Source organism: Rhynchophorus ferrugineus, unplaced genomic scaffold (genome assembly GCF_030347505.1).
Source record: "Rhynchophorus ferrugineus isolate W39M unplaced genomic scaffold, kcgeb_rfMv2 rfM8, whole genome shotgun sequence".
Lineage (NCBI taxonomy): Eukaryota > Metazoa > Arthropoda > Insecta > Coleoptera > Curculionidae > Rhynchophorus > Rhynchophorus ferrugineus.
This window is the reverse complement of record NW_027472587.1, coordinates 32,503,119-32,521,903: the sequence shown is the minus strand read 5'-3', so window position 1 is coordinate 32,521,903 and position 18,785 is coordinate 32,503,119. Positions and strand designations below refer to the sequence as shown.

At 32.6% G+C, this 18,785-nt stretch overlaps 1 protein-coding gene across 1 annotated transcript in view; it reads right to left on the bottom strand.

Annotated features, from left to right (window-relative positions):
- The window catches only part of Fpps (Farnesyl pyrophosphate synthase), a 41,975-nt gene extending 23,837 nt beyond the window's left edge, over positions 1–18,138 (bottom strand). The window contains exon 1 of the mRNA XM_076411854.1: positions 17,632–18,138. Coding sequence (XP_076267969.1) covers positions 17,632–17,837 — 206 coding nt within the window. The 5' untranslated portion in view covers positions 17,838–18,138. The remainder of the gene's footprint in view (positions 1–17,631) is intronic.
- Positions 18,139–18,785: the final 647 nt, after the last annotated feature.

The window sequence follows — 18,785 nt, the reverse complement described above, 5'->3', positions numbered from 1 at the left end:
GAATAATATTTTGAAAACTATGACATAAAAATAAAAAATACGTTAAATTTCAAAACAAAACAACATCGCGCAATGGCGTGTAACACCTTTCACCACCGCCTCAGCACGGCAAAATCAACAAAAACTGGGATATCAAAAAAACAAATAGCGAGAACTATTTTGCTATGAAACATCGATAAAACTATAACTAAAAATGGTAATTTTAGTTTTTTCATATTTGTCAAAACGAATTTATGCATATAAATTTCCAACACTAATTGATGATATAGCAGGTAAACTGAAAAGTCCTCGGCCTGACACATAGATGACGCTACTAGAATTAAATCCATATGTTTTCTAGTTAGCCCTAACCCTCAAAAGATGCGTGTATAAATTTGACAGCTGTCGAATCATTAGTTAGTGAATTATAGCATTTTGAGTGAAGCAACTTTTGATATTTGTGAAAAAAATGGATAAAAAGGAATTTCGCGTGTTGATAAAATATTGCTTTTTGAAGGGAAAAAATACATTTGAAGCAAAAACTTGGATTGATGCCGAGTTTCCGGACACTGCCCCAGGAAAATAAAGCATCAAGGATTGGTATGCTAAGTTTAGACGTGGTGAAATGAGCCCAAAAGGGGTTGTTACCGACAAAAACATTTAAAAAATCTACAAAATGATTTTGAATGACCGTAAATTTAAACTGAATAAAATAGCAGACAGTCTGAAGATATCAACTGAACGTGTACATCATACAATTCACGAATATTTGGGTATGGGAAAGCTATGTGCAAAATGGGTGCCAAAAACAACGACGAGTTGATGATTCGGAGCAGTGTTTGAAGATGATCAAGCGTAATAAACCCGAGTTTTTGCATCGATATGTGACAATGGATGAAACATGGCTCCATCATTTCGCTACGAGTGGACTGCACACGATGAACCCGCTCCAAAGTGTGGGAAAACGCAACAGTCGGCTGGCAAGGTTATGGCATCTGTATTTTGGCATGCGCATGGAATAATTGACTACCTTAAAAAAAGAATGACCATCAACGACTATTACATAACGTTATTGGACCGTTTGAATGACGAAATCGCCGAAAAACGGCCGCATTTTAAGAAAAAGAAAGTGCTGCTTCACCAAGACAATGCACCGTATCACAAATCAGTGAAAACGATGGCAAAAATCAATACACCGTATTCTCAAGATTTGGCCCCCAGCGACTATTTCCTGTTCTCAGATCTCAAAAGAATGCTCGTTGGGAAGAAATGTTCGTTGAATTAAGAGCGATCACCTCTGCGATCACGAAACTGAGGCTTATTTTGAAGCAAAGGACAAGTCGTACTACAAAAATGGTATCGAAAAGTTGGAGGGTCGCAATAGTGTATCACCTTTGAAGGGAATTATGTTGATAAAAAAAACTAATTTTGCCAAAAAAATGTGTTTTACTATGGTATGCCAAGGCCACCAAAATTGCTGTAAATTAGCATAATCTACTGCAATTTTGACAGAAGCTTGCAGTTCAGGATATGCGGCCACCAAAAGAGGTTGCAGTTACTCAGCCCTAGATTATAGGAATTTAGAAATACCTAAAGTTGGGAAAACAACTGTAAACTATCCAGACGAGACAGCGACCATATATATCCCTTTGATCGTTTCATCAGAAACAATGTATTATATAGTGTGACTGACAGAACCCTGATTGTTTCAAAAACAAAGGTGCGTTTGGCTGAAGAAGAGCTGGAGGAAGAAATAGCAATACATGCATGGGGAGCACAGTGATCCAGAGCTATTTTATGGCAGCAGTTATTTAAATTGCTTAAAATTGCTACATACTTGTACATGGCATATCGACACTAATCTTTATTAGAAGAATACCGTTAGAGTTTACGAAACTTAAATCTTGCTCTGAAATGAAATTGTTTTAACTTTGTGAATCCTCATCACACGGTTCTAGATTTCAAATTTGTCATTTTTATGCGAATTAAGTTATAAGTTTTTATCTTAATTCCAAGGTATGGTTTATATGACTTTTTACGGATTTTATTTACAAATATAAAGGTGCAATATACATGGAGAAAAGTTATTTCAAACAAGGAAACCTCATTTGTATTGGTTCAATAACACATCACTCAATATGTACACGGCCTAACTTATAGAACAACAAATGGTGATGACAAATTGTATACATGTATGTTAGCTTTCCATATTTTCTGCACTTCTCCATATATGTTAATTGAGTAACTGGAGACAAGACAATTTAAAAGTTGAATCATCTGGTTCTGACAGAGTAATTGGTGCAAATAATAATTCAAATTTGACTCATTATACAAGAACATATCCGAGTTCAATCTAAAGAAGAACTAAACTCAGTTTATATAAAGATGACATTATTTTCTTCTTTCCATGTATTCACTTTTTACTTTTCATATATGAAAAGTTCCTAAAAAGACATGAGCCAAGACCTGGAAAATAGAAGGCAAACATTATAAGAGGCCAGAACAGCTTCGGCCAATAGTCCTGGGACACCAACGGTAGCGTATTGCTTGAGAAGTAAATACTCACAACATTGATGATGATGATGATGAAGTACAATTATAAAGTACGTGATAAACTTTAAAAATAAAAGCCTAAGGAGTTGGAATGGCCACAAATGTGTGTATTTAATGGGATGGTAGATCTGGCCAGTTCCAATATGAGAAGAGAAAAAAGGTCCAGAAACGTATGTTAAGAGACTAATATATAATTGATTTAAGTATGTGCCTCCCATCAATATTCGTCAAGACTCACTGAAATATTCATTATAAATACAACTCAAGAAAAAAAGAGAGACTTGTTTCTAATATTCAAGTTAAAAAAGATACATTGTCATCAATAACTATAAAGAGTGTAAAAATAAATATAACAACAAGGAGATTTCTAAAACAAGTTTTAACACTTAAGAGAGCTCTTCCTCGAGAGAGTTTTTCAAGATTTTAATTAATTACGGAGAAATAACTGTTTTATTCATGGGGCATCTAAAACTGAAGATCAGTAGAACTTGAGATATCATATCAGCCGGCTAGAAAAAAGTAGTTCGAAGAAAACGTTTAAAATTTCGTCTTCGTTTTTTTTTAAATCGTTTACAAAATATATTCTTAAAGGATTGGACTGAAAATATAAAAAAATCGATGTTTTCAAATTTCTAGACTAGTATACCTCCTTAAACGTTTGTTCTGATAAAGAAAAAATACTATACTTATTTTTGTATTGTTTTTTAAAATATCAAGTAATTCTGTTTGGCAAAAAGGGTCCCATAGTTTAGGGTTAAATTAATTATAAACCCAAGGGGACCACATCACGGTTATCAAGATACAGATCGTCGAAAAAAACTGGCGTTTTTTTTTTGACCGGTGGGTCGATCCCCTACACAGTTCGATTTTAGTTTCACCATAGCCAAATCCTACGGAGGATTCGACGCAGATGTGGCCGTTCTAAAGCCGTGCCGAACGTTCACCTCGGAAAGAATACGTGACGGAAGACATGCAACCGTTTCGCGTCTCCCCTTTCGTATCCCGGTCGTTGTGACCCGGTCTCGGCCCAATCGCGCCTTTATCCTATTTTCCAATAGCCGGGGGCCCACTTGTTCGTCGACATTGCGACAACGAAAACTTTTTAACCGCGCTTTCACCATTTCATCAGAGTCGACTATTTATAGTATTGCATACAAGCTGTTAGGAAATTACGTGGCGAAGAGCCGCGTTGTTAGGAAGCGAATCGTGTTACTCTGCCGCGGCCAAGTAGGTGATATCAGGAATTTTTCGGTTGCAACGTTGCCAGTTTGGTATAAATGTTTTCCATCAAATAAAAAAAGAAAAATTTGTTGAATGTTTATGTTATGTTATTTATGTAATAGTTCTGAGATTTTTCTAAAAAAATCAATAAGATCTCTCAAAATAATTATATTTAAGTTAAATAAACAGATTAAATTTTATAATGCTATTTGCATATGAAACTCACTTTTTCGCGGTTAAAAATGGTTTGAAATAAAAACAAATACGATTTCATATAAAAAATACAAAAATATTGACTAGTGCTTTACAGAAAATCTTATAAAGAGAATGAAGTTGCTTAGATTTGAGAAAATCCCAAAAAAAAACAAAAATTAGTGAACTTCATTGGTGCATACATCAAAAGCATACATATTCAGATTCATATCTAGTAATTTTAAGCGACAATTATTCCTAATGATGTTGATGTTTTCTTAAAATATTGATCAATACCTCTTACATTAACAAGAAAACATAAATTGTTAAAATAAGGAAAAACAAAACTATACTATTGAACAGCAAAGACATGGTAACCAAAATTAATAACTTATAAAATAAAAACTATATGCTGAAGGTCGTCGAATGTTATATGCCGCTTATGCGAATAACTATTTCAATATATAAAGAGCGTACTGGAGAGCCAACTAGATCTGAAGACGAGGATTTGAAGATAATACTCGGTGACATCATCAATGGCTGTCGCTATCAATACCAAAAAATGGATCGATTTGTGTGAAAAGAAGCGGCTTTCCGTGAATAATACTTTGAATAAAATATTTTTAACAAAAAAATTGAACCGCCTTCAAAATAAATAAATAAGGAACTTAGTAAAAAGAACACCATAGAAGCAGTTACCTGCGGAATTTCTAAGCCATTTTGATGTGGTTAGTGCTTAAAAAGCAAACTGAATGGGTTTTACACTGAACTACTTTTATTATTTATTATTTTTATATATTATTTTGGATAAAAAAAGGGAAAACTTTATACATGCCTTTGAAATTTGAAGTTTTCCCTCGATTTCCCCCCTTCCCCCATCAGATCCTAACTTGTTTCCAATGGAACCACCTTGGAAGTACACTCTAATAAATAAATTCGAATAAAAAAAGAATTTTGAAAATCGGTCCATAATTGACGGAGAAATCAGCAAACATACATTACAAAAAATATATAGAACCGAACATAAAACCTCCTCCTTTTTTGAAGTCGGTTAATAAAATACATTGTAACAATTTTTCACCAATAAAGCTTCAAGCTAAAAAATCCTTTAAAACTAATTTATCGGCCTAATACGTTATCAATTAATAATAATGAACATTCTCTTCTCCCAGCAATGTAGGAATGATAATGAACAAGATACAGCAATGTTATTATACTAACAATTGTATTGACCCAAATTTGATATTTAGCAGCTATTATTCTCACTTTGTAATGTACACACTTGTAGCTTTTGAAACGGTGACTTTAGATTAAACAATTGGTTCTAAAATATTGTAGAATACCTTGTAAAATGTGTCTTATTAATACATTATTTCGTCTAAAATCAACAAATTTATCTAGATATAATATTTTATTTAGAATTAATTTCTTTACAATAATTATCAATATATCACATTTACGTGTTACATATAAGATATTTGTTTTAAAATATTATATAACTAGCGACCCGCCCGGCTTCGCACGGGTGCAATGCTGATACTAAATTAAATACACTACAGAAAAAATATGAACGTTGTATATAAAAACATAGCGGCCCGCTCCGACTTTGCACGGGCATAAAATATATATGCCTATGTCACTCAATGAAAACATGATTAAAATCGATCCAGTATTTTTGGTTCATTCATTACTGCCCTTGGCCTGCACGCATTAAATTTGGAGTAAAACAATTCCTCTTCCCCTATACTTACTATGAAGATTTCCTGCTATCTTTGGAATATCTAAATTCATACAATTTTTATTACATTACACATTTTTAAACGCAAATTTTAAATTTGTAATATCTCCGAAAATATTTGTTTAATTTACATGCTGTAAGGAACCATATTGATCTATATTAATTGCACACTGTATTTAAGGTACTTAATTCGATAAGGATTAATGCCGTATTGCTTAAAATAGCTTCGTAAATAAGCCATTTTCTCACGTAAAAAGTAAACAATAGAAATGGTTAATGTGGGTTATCCCTAAAAGATAAACATATACCATCGCGGACTTTTTTGTAGACCTTTTTATGGTGTACAATACTGTAGTACATTAATTTGATCTAACTCGTAGGGTTAGGCAGCTTTTTTGCTAATTGCTAAATAAGCCTAAAAAAATAGGTTAATTTACGACATCACGTTAGAAACCTCTAAAATTAGCAATGTTGCCTTAGTATATTATGCATGTATTATACATATAAACCTTCCTCTTGAATCACTCTATCTATTGAAAAAAACCGCATCAAAATCCGTTGCGTAGTTTTAAAGATTTAAGCGCACATAGGGATATAGGGACAGAAAAGGCGACTTTGTTTTATACTATGTAGTGATTATAATCCTAAATTAATATGTATTAAGCTGATGACCACTATATAATGAATAACTTATTGAATAGTATTGTTGTTATGGAGAATTCAAGGTTTCCGACAAAAAGATTACAGTTGATTTTAGCAAATTTGGTTTTGAATTTGATTTTGTCAAATTAATTACCCATAATTTACCAAAACACGGTGGGATAACCCCATACGGTATTAATCTAGATAATTCGTGAAAGCTCCGACTGAAGCACGAACAACGTATAGATTATATCAAAATACCAGTTCTTAGCCAACTGTATTAAAGGCATTACTAAACCGATTATTCCTTGACAGATGCTATACTACGATTATTGTCTGTACATTTAAAAAAGAACTTAAACTATCGAATGAAGGATTAGACATTTAAACAGGTTTATATCTTAATATGAAGATTTTTGTGTCATATATATATATTGCTAGATATTGTGTTGCTAGAGTATCATATTTTATAACAAAAAAAATTCAATAAAGGAAGTAGATTAGAATATATGGATTTAACGGTTATTGAGCCTCAAGAATCTTACTCAAGATCACTTAAAGACAATAATGTAGTGGAAAATCTATGAAGACAACACACTGTTATAATTTATAGGGTTACATCATCAAAACTACAAGTTCCAATTATATATGACCTTATTATTTTATGATTTTATTTATTTTGCAGTTATAATACTCCAGGCCTTGCCCCACTGATCAATACTTAGTACAATGCAAGTGTTTGAACGATAATCCAATAAAAATACTGCATGAAAACCATATCACAAACAAGATAACAATAATAATTGGTTATTAAAGAAGTAATAAGAGGTATCGTGTTTCCTAGAACGATTTTAACGACTTTTTCTACTAACCTATTTAAACTGATTATAAAACTATATAATAACGCAGTTACAAGCAAAAATGGCATTTCGATGCCCTCAATATTGTCAGTATACGCGCCACAGAAACAGAATTTCCAGAAAACGACAACCTTAAAGATTCTTCAACGTTAATTTAACGAAGATGTTGATAATTGTGCAATAAATAAGTAGTAATAATTTAAAATCGTAATTTATTTTTATAAAACTGTTGTTCTAACACTAAAGAGACGTTGAATAATTCATCTGTATTTTTATAAGAAATAACAATACCTTAGTGCATACAAAAACAGAAATATAATTATATATATATGGTGAAATAGTTAGCAATATCACAAGAGTTAACTGATATCAAATATGATTTCTAATAAGGTATAACACTTTGTCTCCCTGTACTCTTTATAATTTTTTCACGACTATAGTGACTGTTAGCAAATGAATTAAAGAAATATATAAAGAACTAGATATATCCTCAAAAACATAATCAAGTATCAATTAATACGGAAGTTACCAAACGACGGAACAATTATTAGAATGGATTGGTAACTTGTCGAAAAGACGAGAATGAATGAAGATAAAATAGAATTATATAAAGCATATGACAGAATAAAATAAACAGAAATATTAAATATATGGAAAGGAGATAAGAGCATGCGAGAATTTAAAGGATAACAGAGAGGATCAACAGGTAGAAATAAAATAAAAGCAAATATCGTAGTAAAAATAGATCAAACAGGTAACAAATTCCTTTGAGAAATTTAATCTGTTACTGTTGCTCCCCGTCAGGGTTTTTCGAAAAGATTTACGTAATAAAAAGTATTTATACTTCGGTAAATTTAGGCTTTATAAACAATGATGTCTTTAGAATTATCTAGAAATATATGTTGAGATATTATTGTTGAGGAAACTGAAACCAAACCTGTGATCAACAGCATACTACCTTAACATTTTAACCAAACCTGTGATCAACAGCATACTACCTTAACATTTTGCAGCTTTCTATTTTTATAGATTATAAGAAAACTCTCTAAGCATTTAAATGAGTAATTGGAATGAAGATGAAGGCCACACCAGGGATGCAGAAAAAATATCGATATTTTTGGCCGATATTTTTTTGCCCGATATATCGACATTTTTCGGTATTATTTCATAATGAATAAAATATCATTTTTAATAAACCTTTAAATTTGGTACTTTATTTTCAAGGTTTGGCCTATTATTTTAGGCTAATATTTCAATATTTCTATTTTTTCTTAAAAATATCGATATTTTTTATACTTACTGTAAAAAAATATCAATATTTTCTTCGGCGACTAACAGCCCTAAGCCACACTATGTGACCTTAGCTGATGGTGATTAAGTTTCCATTCTGTTTAGCGGAACTTAAAAAGAGTGTGTACGTTGAGAAGAAAACGATGTCAAAATAGTGAAACGTTATTTATACCCACAAAACATATGAGTCAGATTCTCAAATCCAACTGTCGTATGTAATCGTTATTTCTCAATAAAATATGATGACGAATATGGAGATTTAAAACTCATCTATGCGGGTGTATCAAAAGGTAATGTCCTTGGACCAATATTGTGTAGTTACTCTATACTAGTGATATCCCTAAAAGTAAGGCAGTAACAATGATCACATTTTATAATAATACTGCATCACTAGGTACAAATAACAATATTGAGACAAGTGCAAATAGAGAAAAAAACAGGTGCTAATATCATTACAGGCGATGCTAATATCATTACATCGATGGCGAATAAAATTGAAAGAATGCTAAGAAAGTCAACACATATGGATTTCATATAAAATTCACTATCTGTCAGTGAAAATTGCTTCAAGAGTAATTCCATATGCAAAGTACTTGGGAATGACACTGGACACCAAGCTCAAGTAGAAAGAGCATGTTAAAAATAAGTAAACACAATATTGTATTATCTTAGACGACAATCCTAATTAACAATTCACAATAAATTGTTATTATATAAAGAATTAAAATTATGTGGAGTACACCAGTGAGAGTACAATACTAATTAAGTTTAAGTCTAAAATCTTAGATTTCGATTTTATGACAATAAAGGAAAAACTACTAGATATCATAATAAAATAGTCTAGTTGTAATATATGTGTCATGTGCTTTTTAAGCAAAAAAAACTGTCAAACATATATCAATATTCGCATCAGTAATTACATTCAACTTAATATTCGTTCGGTACTACTGAACTGAAAAATCTAAACTTGAATTAACGTCCATTAGGATCATTTGACCTTGGTTAATGACAATGAAAATAACCAGTAAGTAATAAGATCATGTTTATAAACTGATCATTATGATATGAACTTATAGAATACCACGGAGCGTTCAGTTAATATTTTTAAAAAATTATTAGATTTAATCTAGTTCAAGCGTTCAACGCCCTGGCATCGCTTATAATTATAGGTCGATAAAAAACGATGATAACAGATCCGAAAAAAGTTGTACTAACAAACATTTCTATAATGTTATCACAAATACTAAAATATATCAGGCCTATTAATTAATTTAAAGGAATTACAGTACATGGTATTGATTTGTGTTAGATCGCATCGACTACATTTCTAAATAAACTTCATGTCACTCTTCAGTATGTCATTTCATCGAAATGTGAACAAAACATGTTTCAGCGCTTTTAAAATGATGTACCGAATAAATCATATCTGCGGAAAATTACTTTTTTTACTTTAATTTAATGAAAAGGTCGGTTGAAGACAATCGAATGCTGTGTGAAACCTATGGTTACATCGATTTCAGCATGTGAATAGTAGTTTAGATGTTTTAAAAGTGATGATTTTGACACCGAAGGCAGAGACCGATCTGGACATCAAAAAAAAAAATCAATGGGGATCTCTATTGATTACAAAGACACAACAATATTATTTTTCAGCTTGACAACGCTCGACCACCTGTTGCAAAAGCGGTGAAAACATACTTGGAAATATTAAAATGGGAAGTACTACCCCACCCGCTGTATTCTCCAGACCTTGCTCTTTCTGATTAACGCAAGGGTCTGAAACTTCCAAGGCCTAACACATAGATGGCGCTAGTTTTATTTTATTCACCGCTTTTTCAGTTAGTACTAACCTTCAAACGAAAGCCGATAACATTTTATGATATTCTACTCCTAAGTTTGTTGACACTACTTTTAAAAACAATGGCATCAAAACAATGTCGTGTTTTAATTTTATACTGCTTCTTGATGGGAAAAATACCTTTCAAGCAAAGTAATGGCTTGAAAAGAACCCCGCTCCATCAGAAATAACAATAAAACGTTGGTTTGCTGACTTCAAACGTGGTCGTAAACTCCAAAGTAGATGGTAACACCAGAAAATATTTAAAAAATCGACGAATCAAAAAAATCAAGGTTGCTTGAGTTGACTATGAGAAAACTCTGTTCTAAGTGGGTGTGGCACTGAATCTGGGTTTGATCACTGTTCACCAAAAACAAGATTGCGTTAACGATTCTGAGCAGTGTTTGGCCATGTGTAACCGTAACAAACCGGAATTTTTGCATCGATATATGACAATGAATGAAACATGAAAAACGATTGTCATCTGAGTGGACAGCAACTGGTGACAGGACTATTTTGAGGCAAAAGATAAATCGTTCTACAAAAGTGGTACTGAAATGTTAGAGCGAGGCTGGAGTGATTGTGTGGCTCATGTTGATGTATAAAGCCAATTTTGAACAAAAAAAAAACGCGCTTTCTTTGTTACGCATGGGAATTTTCAGTCCATGTCTTATTACTTGTTCCGACAAAACACGATCGATTTGTGAATAGCAAAGATACATAGTTGTTTCGAGATGAAACCCGTAAAATGGCTAAAAGATGGGAAGAAGTAGCGACTATCGATAGGCGATATCACTACATAGTATAAAACAAAGTCGCCTTTTCTGTCCCTATATCCCTATGTGCGCTTAAATCTTTAAAACTACGCAACGGATTTTGATGCGGTTTTTTTCAATTGATAGAGTGATTCAAGAGGAAGGTTTATATGTATAATACATGCATAATATACTAAGGCAACATTGCTAATTTTAGAGGTTTCTAACGTGATGTCGTAAATTAACCTATTTTTTTAGGCTTATTTAGCAATTAGCAAAAACGCTACCTAACCCTACGAGTTAGATCAAATTAATGTACTACAGTATTGTACACCATAAAAAGGTCTACAAAAAAGTCCGCGATGGTATATGTTTATCTTTTAGGGATAACCCACATTAACCATTTTTATTGTTTACTTTTTACGTGAGAAAATGGCTTATTTACGAAGCTATTTTAAGCAATACGGCATTAATCCTTATCGAATTAAGTACCTTAAATACAGTGTGCAATTAATATAGATCAATATGGTTCCTTACAGCATGTAAATTAAACAAATATTTTCGGAGATATTACAAATTTAAAATTTGCGTTTAAAAATGTGTAATGTAATAAAAATTGTATGAATTTAGATATTCCAAAGATAGCAGGAAATCTTAATAGTAAGTATAGGGGAAGAGGAATTGTTTTACTCCAAATTTAATGCGTGCAGGCCAAGGGCAGTAATGAATGAACCAAAAATACTGGATCGATTTTAATCATGTTTTCATTGAGTGACATAGGCATATTTATGCCCGTGCAAAGTCGGAGCGGGCCGCTATGTTTTTATATACAACGTTCATATTTTTTCTGTAGTGTATTTAATTTAGTATCAGCATTGCACCCGTGCGAAACCGGGGCGGGTCGCTAGTTTTAAATAAAATACAATAAAGCTTAAAATTTTAAAAAATCCTTTAAAAGTAATTTATAGGCCTATATATAACAAAAAAAACATGTTTCATGCTAAAAACAAGCTTAAGTTAAATAGTAAATCCTTTAAATTAATTAACGATAACAACGATAAAAAATTTGTGCCAGTGCAAAAAATAAACGGAGGATGTTGTTGACATGAAACATATAAGCCATTTTTATTTAAATAAAGGTGTCATTAATATTCATTTCGCACATTTACTCTAGTAGCGACAACAAAACAATCATAACGCTATTTGTTTACGTCTACGAGTCAGTCAGGAGTAGAAAAAAACCACTTGTTCGAAGGATATTATTTTGTTGTCTATTTGCTCTTCCACGCGGCGTTTTATTGAATAAACGCATTGTTTTTAGCAGACTTCAACTTGTAACAAAATCGAATTATAATGTAAAATGAATTATTCAACAATGTACACAGGTGAAAGTTGAAATTTGCCAAGTCCAAGGTTAAGAGATTATTATTATTGATGTTCGATAATTCGCAAATCGACGCGAAAATATTTTTAACTCAACATGTTTATATTTTAAACGATTATATCATAAACCTACGGAAATATTTACTACATATACATTCCTTATGGATAGAACGTTGTAGGGCGATAACACAAATAACTCGTTTTAATTTTTTTTGTCAGATTAAATGTTAACGACTTCAAACTCTATGAATTAATTATTTACAGACGACATGAAAGCGTGGTTGGTATTTCATCAGCTGCCCATTAGTTTGGAAAACTGTGTAAATCTAATGTAGAAAATATCGATAATACGGATCAACATCAAATAAATATATTGTTGAGTAAAATACGAGTCAAAATAGAATTAATAAAACTTGAATCATGATTCGCATGTTATTTGCTGCTTTTGACATTCAAAAAGACTATTTACTCAGTCGCTAACTAATGAGCAACTGAGTTGCTGCACCGGAAAAACCAGCTACTTAGTTTATTCTTTAATATCAAGTATAATGTGAACAATTATGGTGTCCTGCCACATCCATTCCAATTGATTGTTAACGAGAAATACTTTAAAGTTAACGCCCTAAGTGTTTATTATCAATTACGAGTTGGCAGTCAATTGAAAAGCATCGACCTCACACAAAGATGGCGCTACTAAAATTAAATCCATATGTTTCTTAGTTAGCCCTAACCCTCAAAAGATGTGTGTATAAATTTGACAGCTGTCGGATCACTAGTTTGTGAATGATAGCATTTTGAGTGAAGCAACATTTGTTATTGCAAAAAAATGTATAAAAAGAAATTTCGCGTGTTGATAAAATATTGCTTTTTGAATGGAAAAAATGCAATTGAAGCAAAAACTTGGCTTGGTGCCGAGTTTCCTGACACTGCCCCAGGTAAATCAACTACCAAGGATTGGTATGCTAAGTTTAGACGTGGTGAAATGAGCACCGAAGACGGTGAATGCAGTGGACGCTCAAAAGAGGTTGTCAACAAAGAAAACATTTAAAAAATCCACAAAATGATATTGAATGTCCGTAAATTGAAATTGAATGAAATAGCAGACACTCTGAAGGTATCAAGTGAAGGTGTACATCATATCATTCACGAATATTTGGGTATGACAAAGCTCTGTGTAAAGTGGGTGCCGCGCGAGCTCACTTTTGACCAAAAACACCGAGTTGATGATTCGAAGCAGTGTTTGAAGATGATCAAACGTTATGAACGCGAGTTTTTGCGTCGATATGTAACAATGGGTGAAACATGGCTCCATCATTTCACTCCGAAGTCCAATCGACAGTCATCCGAGTGGACTGCACATGATGAATCCGCCCCAAAACGTGGGAAAACGCTACAGTCGGCTGGCAAGGATATGGCGTCTCTATATTGGGATGCGCATGGAATAATTTTCATTGACTACCTTGAAAAAGGGAGGACCAGCGACTAATACATAGCGTTATTGGAAAATTTGAAGGATGAAATCGCCGAAAAACGGCCGCATTTGAAAAAAATAAAGTGCTGTTTCACCAAGACAATACACCGCGTCACAAGTCAGCGAAAACGATTGCAAAAATCCATGAATTGGGCTTCTAATTGCTTCCTCAACCACCGTATCCTCCAGATCTGGCCCCCAGCGACTATTTCCTGTTCTCAGATCTCAAAAGGATGCTCGTTGGGAAGAAATTTTCGTCGAATGAAGAGGTGATCGCCGAAACTAAGGCATATTTTAAAGCAAAGGACAAATCGTACGACAAATTGAAAAGTTGAAGCGTCGCTATAATCCGTGTATCACCCTTAAAGGGAATTATGTTAAATAAAAAAGCTAATTTTGCCAAAAAAATGTGTTTTACTATGATAGGTCGGGGACTTTTCAATTGACCTGTTACAATGCGATGTGTTTACCAAGAAGATACCGTCTCTCATCTGCTAGATACGATTCTACAAACTCCTTAACCTTGATATTTACTTATACAGATGTTGAGGATTCTATCATTTTCTCGATATAGCTCTCATTGTAGAATTATATGACTTGAGAAATGGGGAAGAAAAGACCAAAATATTGACAAATGATGGATCGCTTACTATTGTAAATCTCAACGGGATTTAGTTAGAGCAAGTGACTGGCAAGTACTTGGAATCAGTAATACTGGACAAAAAACTGACATCTACGGCTGAAACAAAAAGTTGAATAAACCAAGCTTCAGGGGCTACTCTAAGATGGTGCATATGGAAAAGACAAAATATTACAACATAGACGAATTAGTAATGAAGGAATTTGATAAGATGCGAGACCAATCGACAGTTATGACAGCTGAGGAGTAAATGTAGAGATATAAATTACAATCGTTCAGATATATCTGTCTAATAAAAGGTCAAGGAAGTCCTCACAGAATTGAATGTGGCGAAATCAACCTCTTACGTAGAAAACACAGCAAAAAGCTGCGAAAAAGAGATGGATTAATATCATAGAAAGCGATCTAAAGAATAGGAGACTAACAAACATTGTCTGAAGCCAGAAGAGCTGCTACCTATCACCTACGAATATTCGAAGTCCCGTTGCACCAACAGCGACATATTGGTTGAGAAGAAGATACTTTCATCGAGAACCATCATTGTTGATTATAATGTCCACAGTCGCAGCAAGACGACTTGGATAATATAATGTTCAGTATATTCAATCTCTCAATCCCTTGTGAAAATATGTATATATCTCAAGTATGTTGAAACAACAAATATCAATTGAAGAGACTAACAATAACAATAACACACACACACATAAAGACAATGCCTATTTGATTAAAAGTTACATATAAAGGAAATTAAATTGGGTTTCCTGACAACACGCCAAATGAATAAAATAATTTCATGAAAAAAAAACGTATTTTATAAGTACCACTCAACAGGTATCATGTATCACCAATTTAACGGTGATAAGTTTTATAGATATAAAAACATAAAGCCAATTACTTGTAAATATAATTAAAAAATTATCAAGATTAAAATTATTAAATGTCTAACAAGATTACTTTGGTTAAAATTTTTACTGTTTTATATAGGAGGACCGTCGTGTCGCCTTGGCAACTGCGCCAACCTAACAGAAATAGTTTTGCTCTGATTTAGAAAAATAATATTTCATATAGTTCGGATATCTTATCAAGATTATGAATATTGATTACGACAAGATAGCATAAATTAGTTTTAGCAACTTTTTACACAACACTCATGTTAAGGCTCCGTCACTAAACTTAAGGGTTAAAATGTAACCAACATATTTTTGATTAAAATCAAAGATGTCAAATTATGAGCCACAAAAACACAGTGAAGAGAAACTTGCTCTATATGAAAATGTATTACTAAACTCTCTAATGACCTTGAATTAGTTCGAAGCATTGAAATAAAACCAACGGTGGTTATAAAGAGAACCAGAAAAGCAAACAGAGTGATTTCTGATTGACTGATAATTACTTGGTCACAATAATCCGAAAAGGATTTTTTAAATATAATTTAAATAGAAAATAAAACCCTTTAAAAATAATTACCAGTATTATAGAATTATACATATATGATAATTTGGAATTGAAAAACAACCATAAAAACATAAAACTGCAACACTCAAGTAATAATATAAATAAGTCCATATTGAGTTCACTTACAACCGAACTGTTATCCCATATCAATATTATTATCCCGTACAGTAACAATACTCAGCGCCTTCGGATAAATTTTGACGCAAAACTTCGTTGATAGTAGCATATCAAAAAAGAAAAGAACTCGAAATCGAAATACAAAAACTATCAGTTATTTGGAAAATAATCTAAACTGTACAAATGTAAAAATCTACATATAAGTTGCTGGTGTACAAGAAAATGTTAAAACCTATATGGAATTCTGTTATGTTTGTGAGATGTTTTGTGAGAAATAATATCAACATAATACAAGTATTTCAGAATAAAGCCCTAAAAAGTGGTGTGGAAGTACCCAGATATTATAAGTCTTCAAATTTCAATTGTCATAGAGAAAATTACGAGAATCGAAACTTATATATAATAGATATAATATATAATAGATATATAATAGATAAAACTTAAATAAATAGATCTTCTTAGATCAGTACCTAGTTTTAAGTCATTATAGAGATAAATTGTAATTGTCGACAACGACTAGTAATAAAGTATTAATAAATTCAAAAAAAAAGGAAATGCTTTGTCTTTCCTCACAACACTAGACCACCTACATCATCACTAATCAGTTAAAATTGGGAGAAAATGTTGATATGTTTTGATGTATCCATCCACCCTACAGCCTAGACATTCAGTCAGACTACCTATTTATTCCATTCTGTTAATAATGTAAAGCTAGTTTCAGAAGAAGATTATAAAGAATCAATTGGTTTAGCTTTTTGGCCCAGATATCTCCAAAAAAAAGTTTGACCAAAAAGTGGCAAGAGGTTTTAATATAATTGTGAAGTACTTGAAATGCATATGAATAAATTTGGCATGAAAAAATATATACTGCATTTATCCTTATATCTGGATCTAATTATATTTAATTCTCATTCTACATTTGTAACACTTTATGAAAAAACATCTTATTCTATTGGGCTATTTTAATATCACTTTTTTTAATGTCATATATCCAAATCAACATAAGTATAAATTAATTGTTATATAGCCCATATAGACCCTTAAAAGCCCTGAGCCAATACTTAACATTGATAATATTACATTTCTCGCATATTTAAACTGTTATTTATCAAATACTAAAATAGTGATTTTTTTTGTTTTGACAGTATATAGATGAATAATATATTTCATGCAATTTAATCCGTTCTTACTTAACGACTGCAAAAATAATTGAAATATAATAACAGTATTGTGAAACTAAAGCAGAAAAACAGATGCTTGTTTTGATCAATACAGAAATAATTTTTCTGTTCTAAATATAGAGAAACAAATAAACCACTCATTATTGATTAATTATATTCTGTTGCAGCAATAATTTTTTTTAGGTATTTCTAATAAGGTAAGAATAGAGTATTTCTCGTTGGGTTTTTGAGAAAGACTTCCATGTTTACATTAATGAACAACAATTATTTGAAATAACAACATGCGGTATTCGCTAAATTCGATGTCCGCGACTTACCGCACGTTCTTGTGTTGCATGTGCTTCATCCATTTCTGATAGGAACCATTTTGATTGACGTTGAGCTCCAGCTTGGACAAAGAGTTGTCCTGCAGCCGCGAAATAGCATCGCTGTTCTTGTCGGTCGACGTCTTGCTGATGGCCCGTCGCAATTGACGGAATACCTCTCGGCAAGAGCGATTCCTCACGACTTTCATTGAGAACATTGTGAAAATGCGAGCCAGAAGCCAGGACACAATATCATCACCCGAATAACGCCCAGATAGCACTGAACAACTGTTCCTAGATAGCAGACGTTTCGGATATATAAACGTTTGAAAAGAGACGGGACGAAAACAAACAGCCGTTCTCTGTCTAGGCCGCGATCAGCACGTACACCACTCGACTAATCGATCCCGCACGGTGCCAAGTCGTGCCCGGATTCCGATTGACTAGGAAAACCAGATTCTTTTGTGTATTTCGGGTTCGAGACGATTCTACCTGTTGGTGTTGTTGCGTCTATTCCCAATGGGTGCAATCTTTGATGGTGCTATAATATTCTAGAGTTATTTTCTAATTATTGTTATAATATTTCCATTCAGTTCGTATTTCAAATTAACGCGAACAACCTGTACAATACTTCGTTATTGTTTAGCATCATCAATATTAATAGGAAATATATTTTTTTGAAACGCTATACCGATATTAGAACACTGTAACTAAAGAAATAATGTATATGCATACAGACAAACAGGTATCTTAAGTTCAAAAGATATTGAAAATACCTTTTTTCGTGTTTTTCAAAGCAAATTTTATTCCTAAATATGCTTAACGCTAATAATGATATATTTGACTTAGTGTTAGAGCTTATGACTTCTACTTATGCTTCTATAATTAACCAGATTTATAACATTAAGATAGCCTTCTGGTAAGGCTTACGGCTATTGATCAAATGCCGTATATTTAATTACTTGCTTTAATGGAATTGTTTATTTCTTTTCTTTTTCTTGAAATACAACCGTTTTTCGGCGATTTCGTCCTTCAAACGGTTCAATAACGCTATGTAAGAGTCGCTGTTGACGGTCCTTCTTTTTTCAATTTCAAGGTAGTCAATGAAAATTATTCCATGCGCATCCCAAAATATAGACACAATAACCTTGCCAGCCGACTGTTGC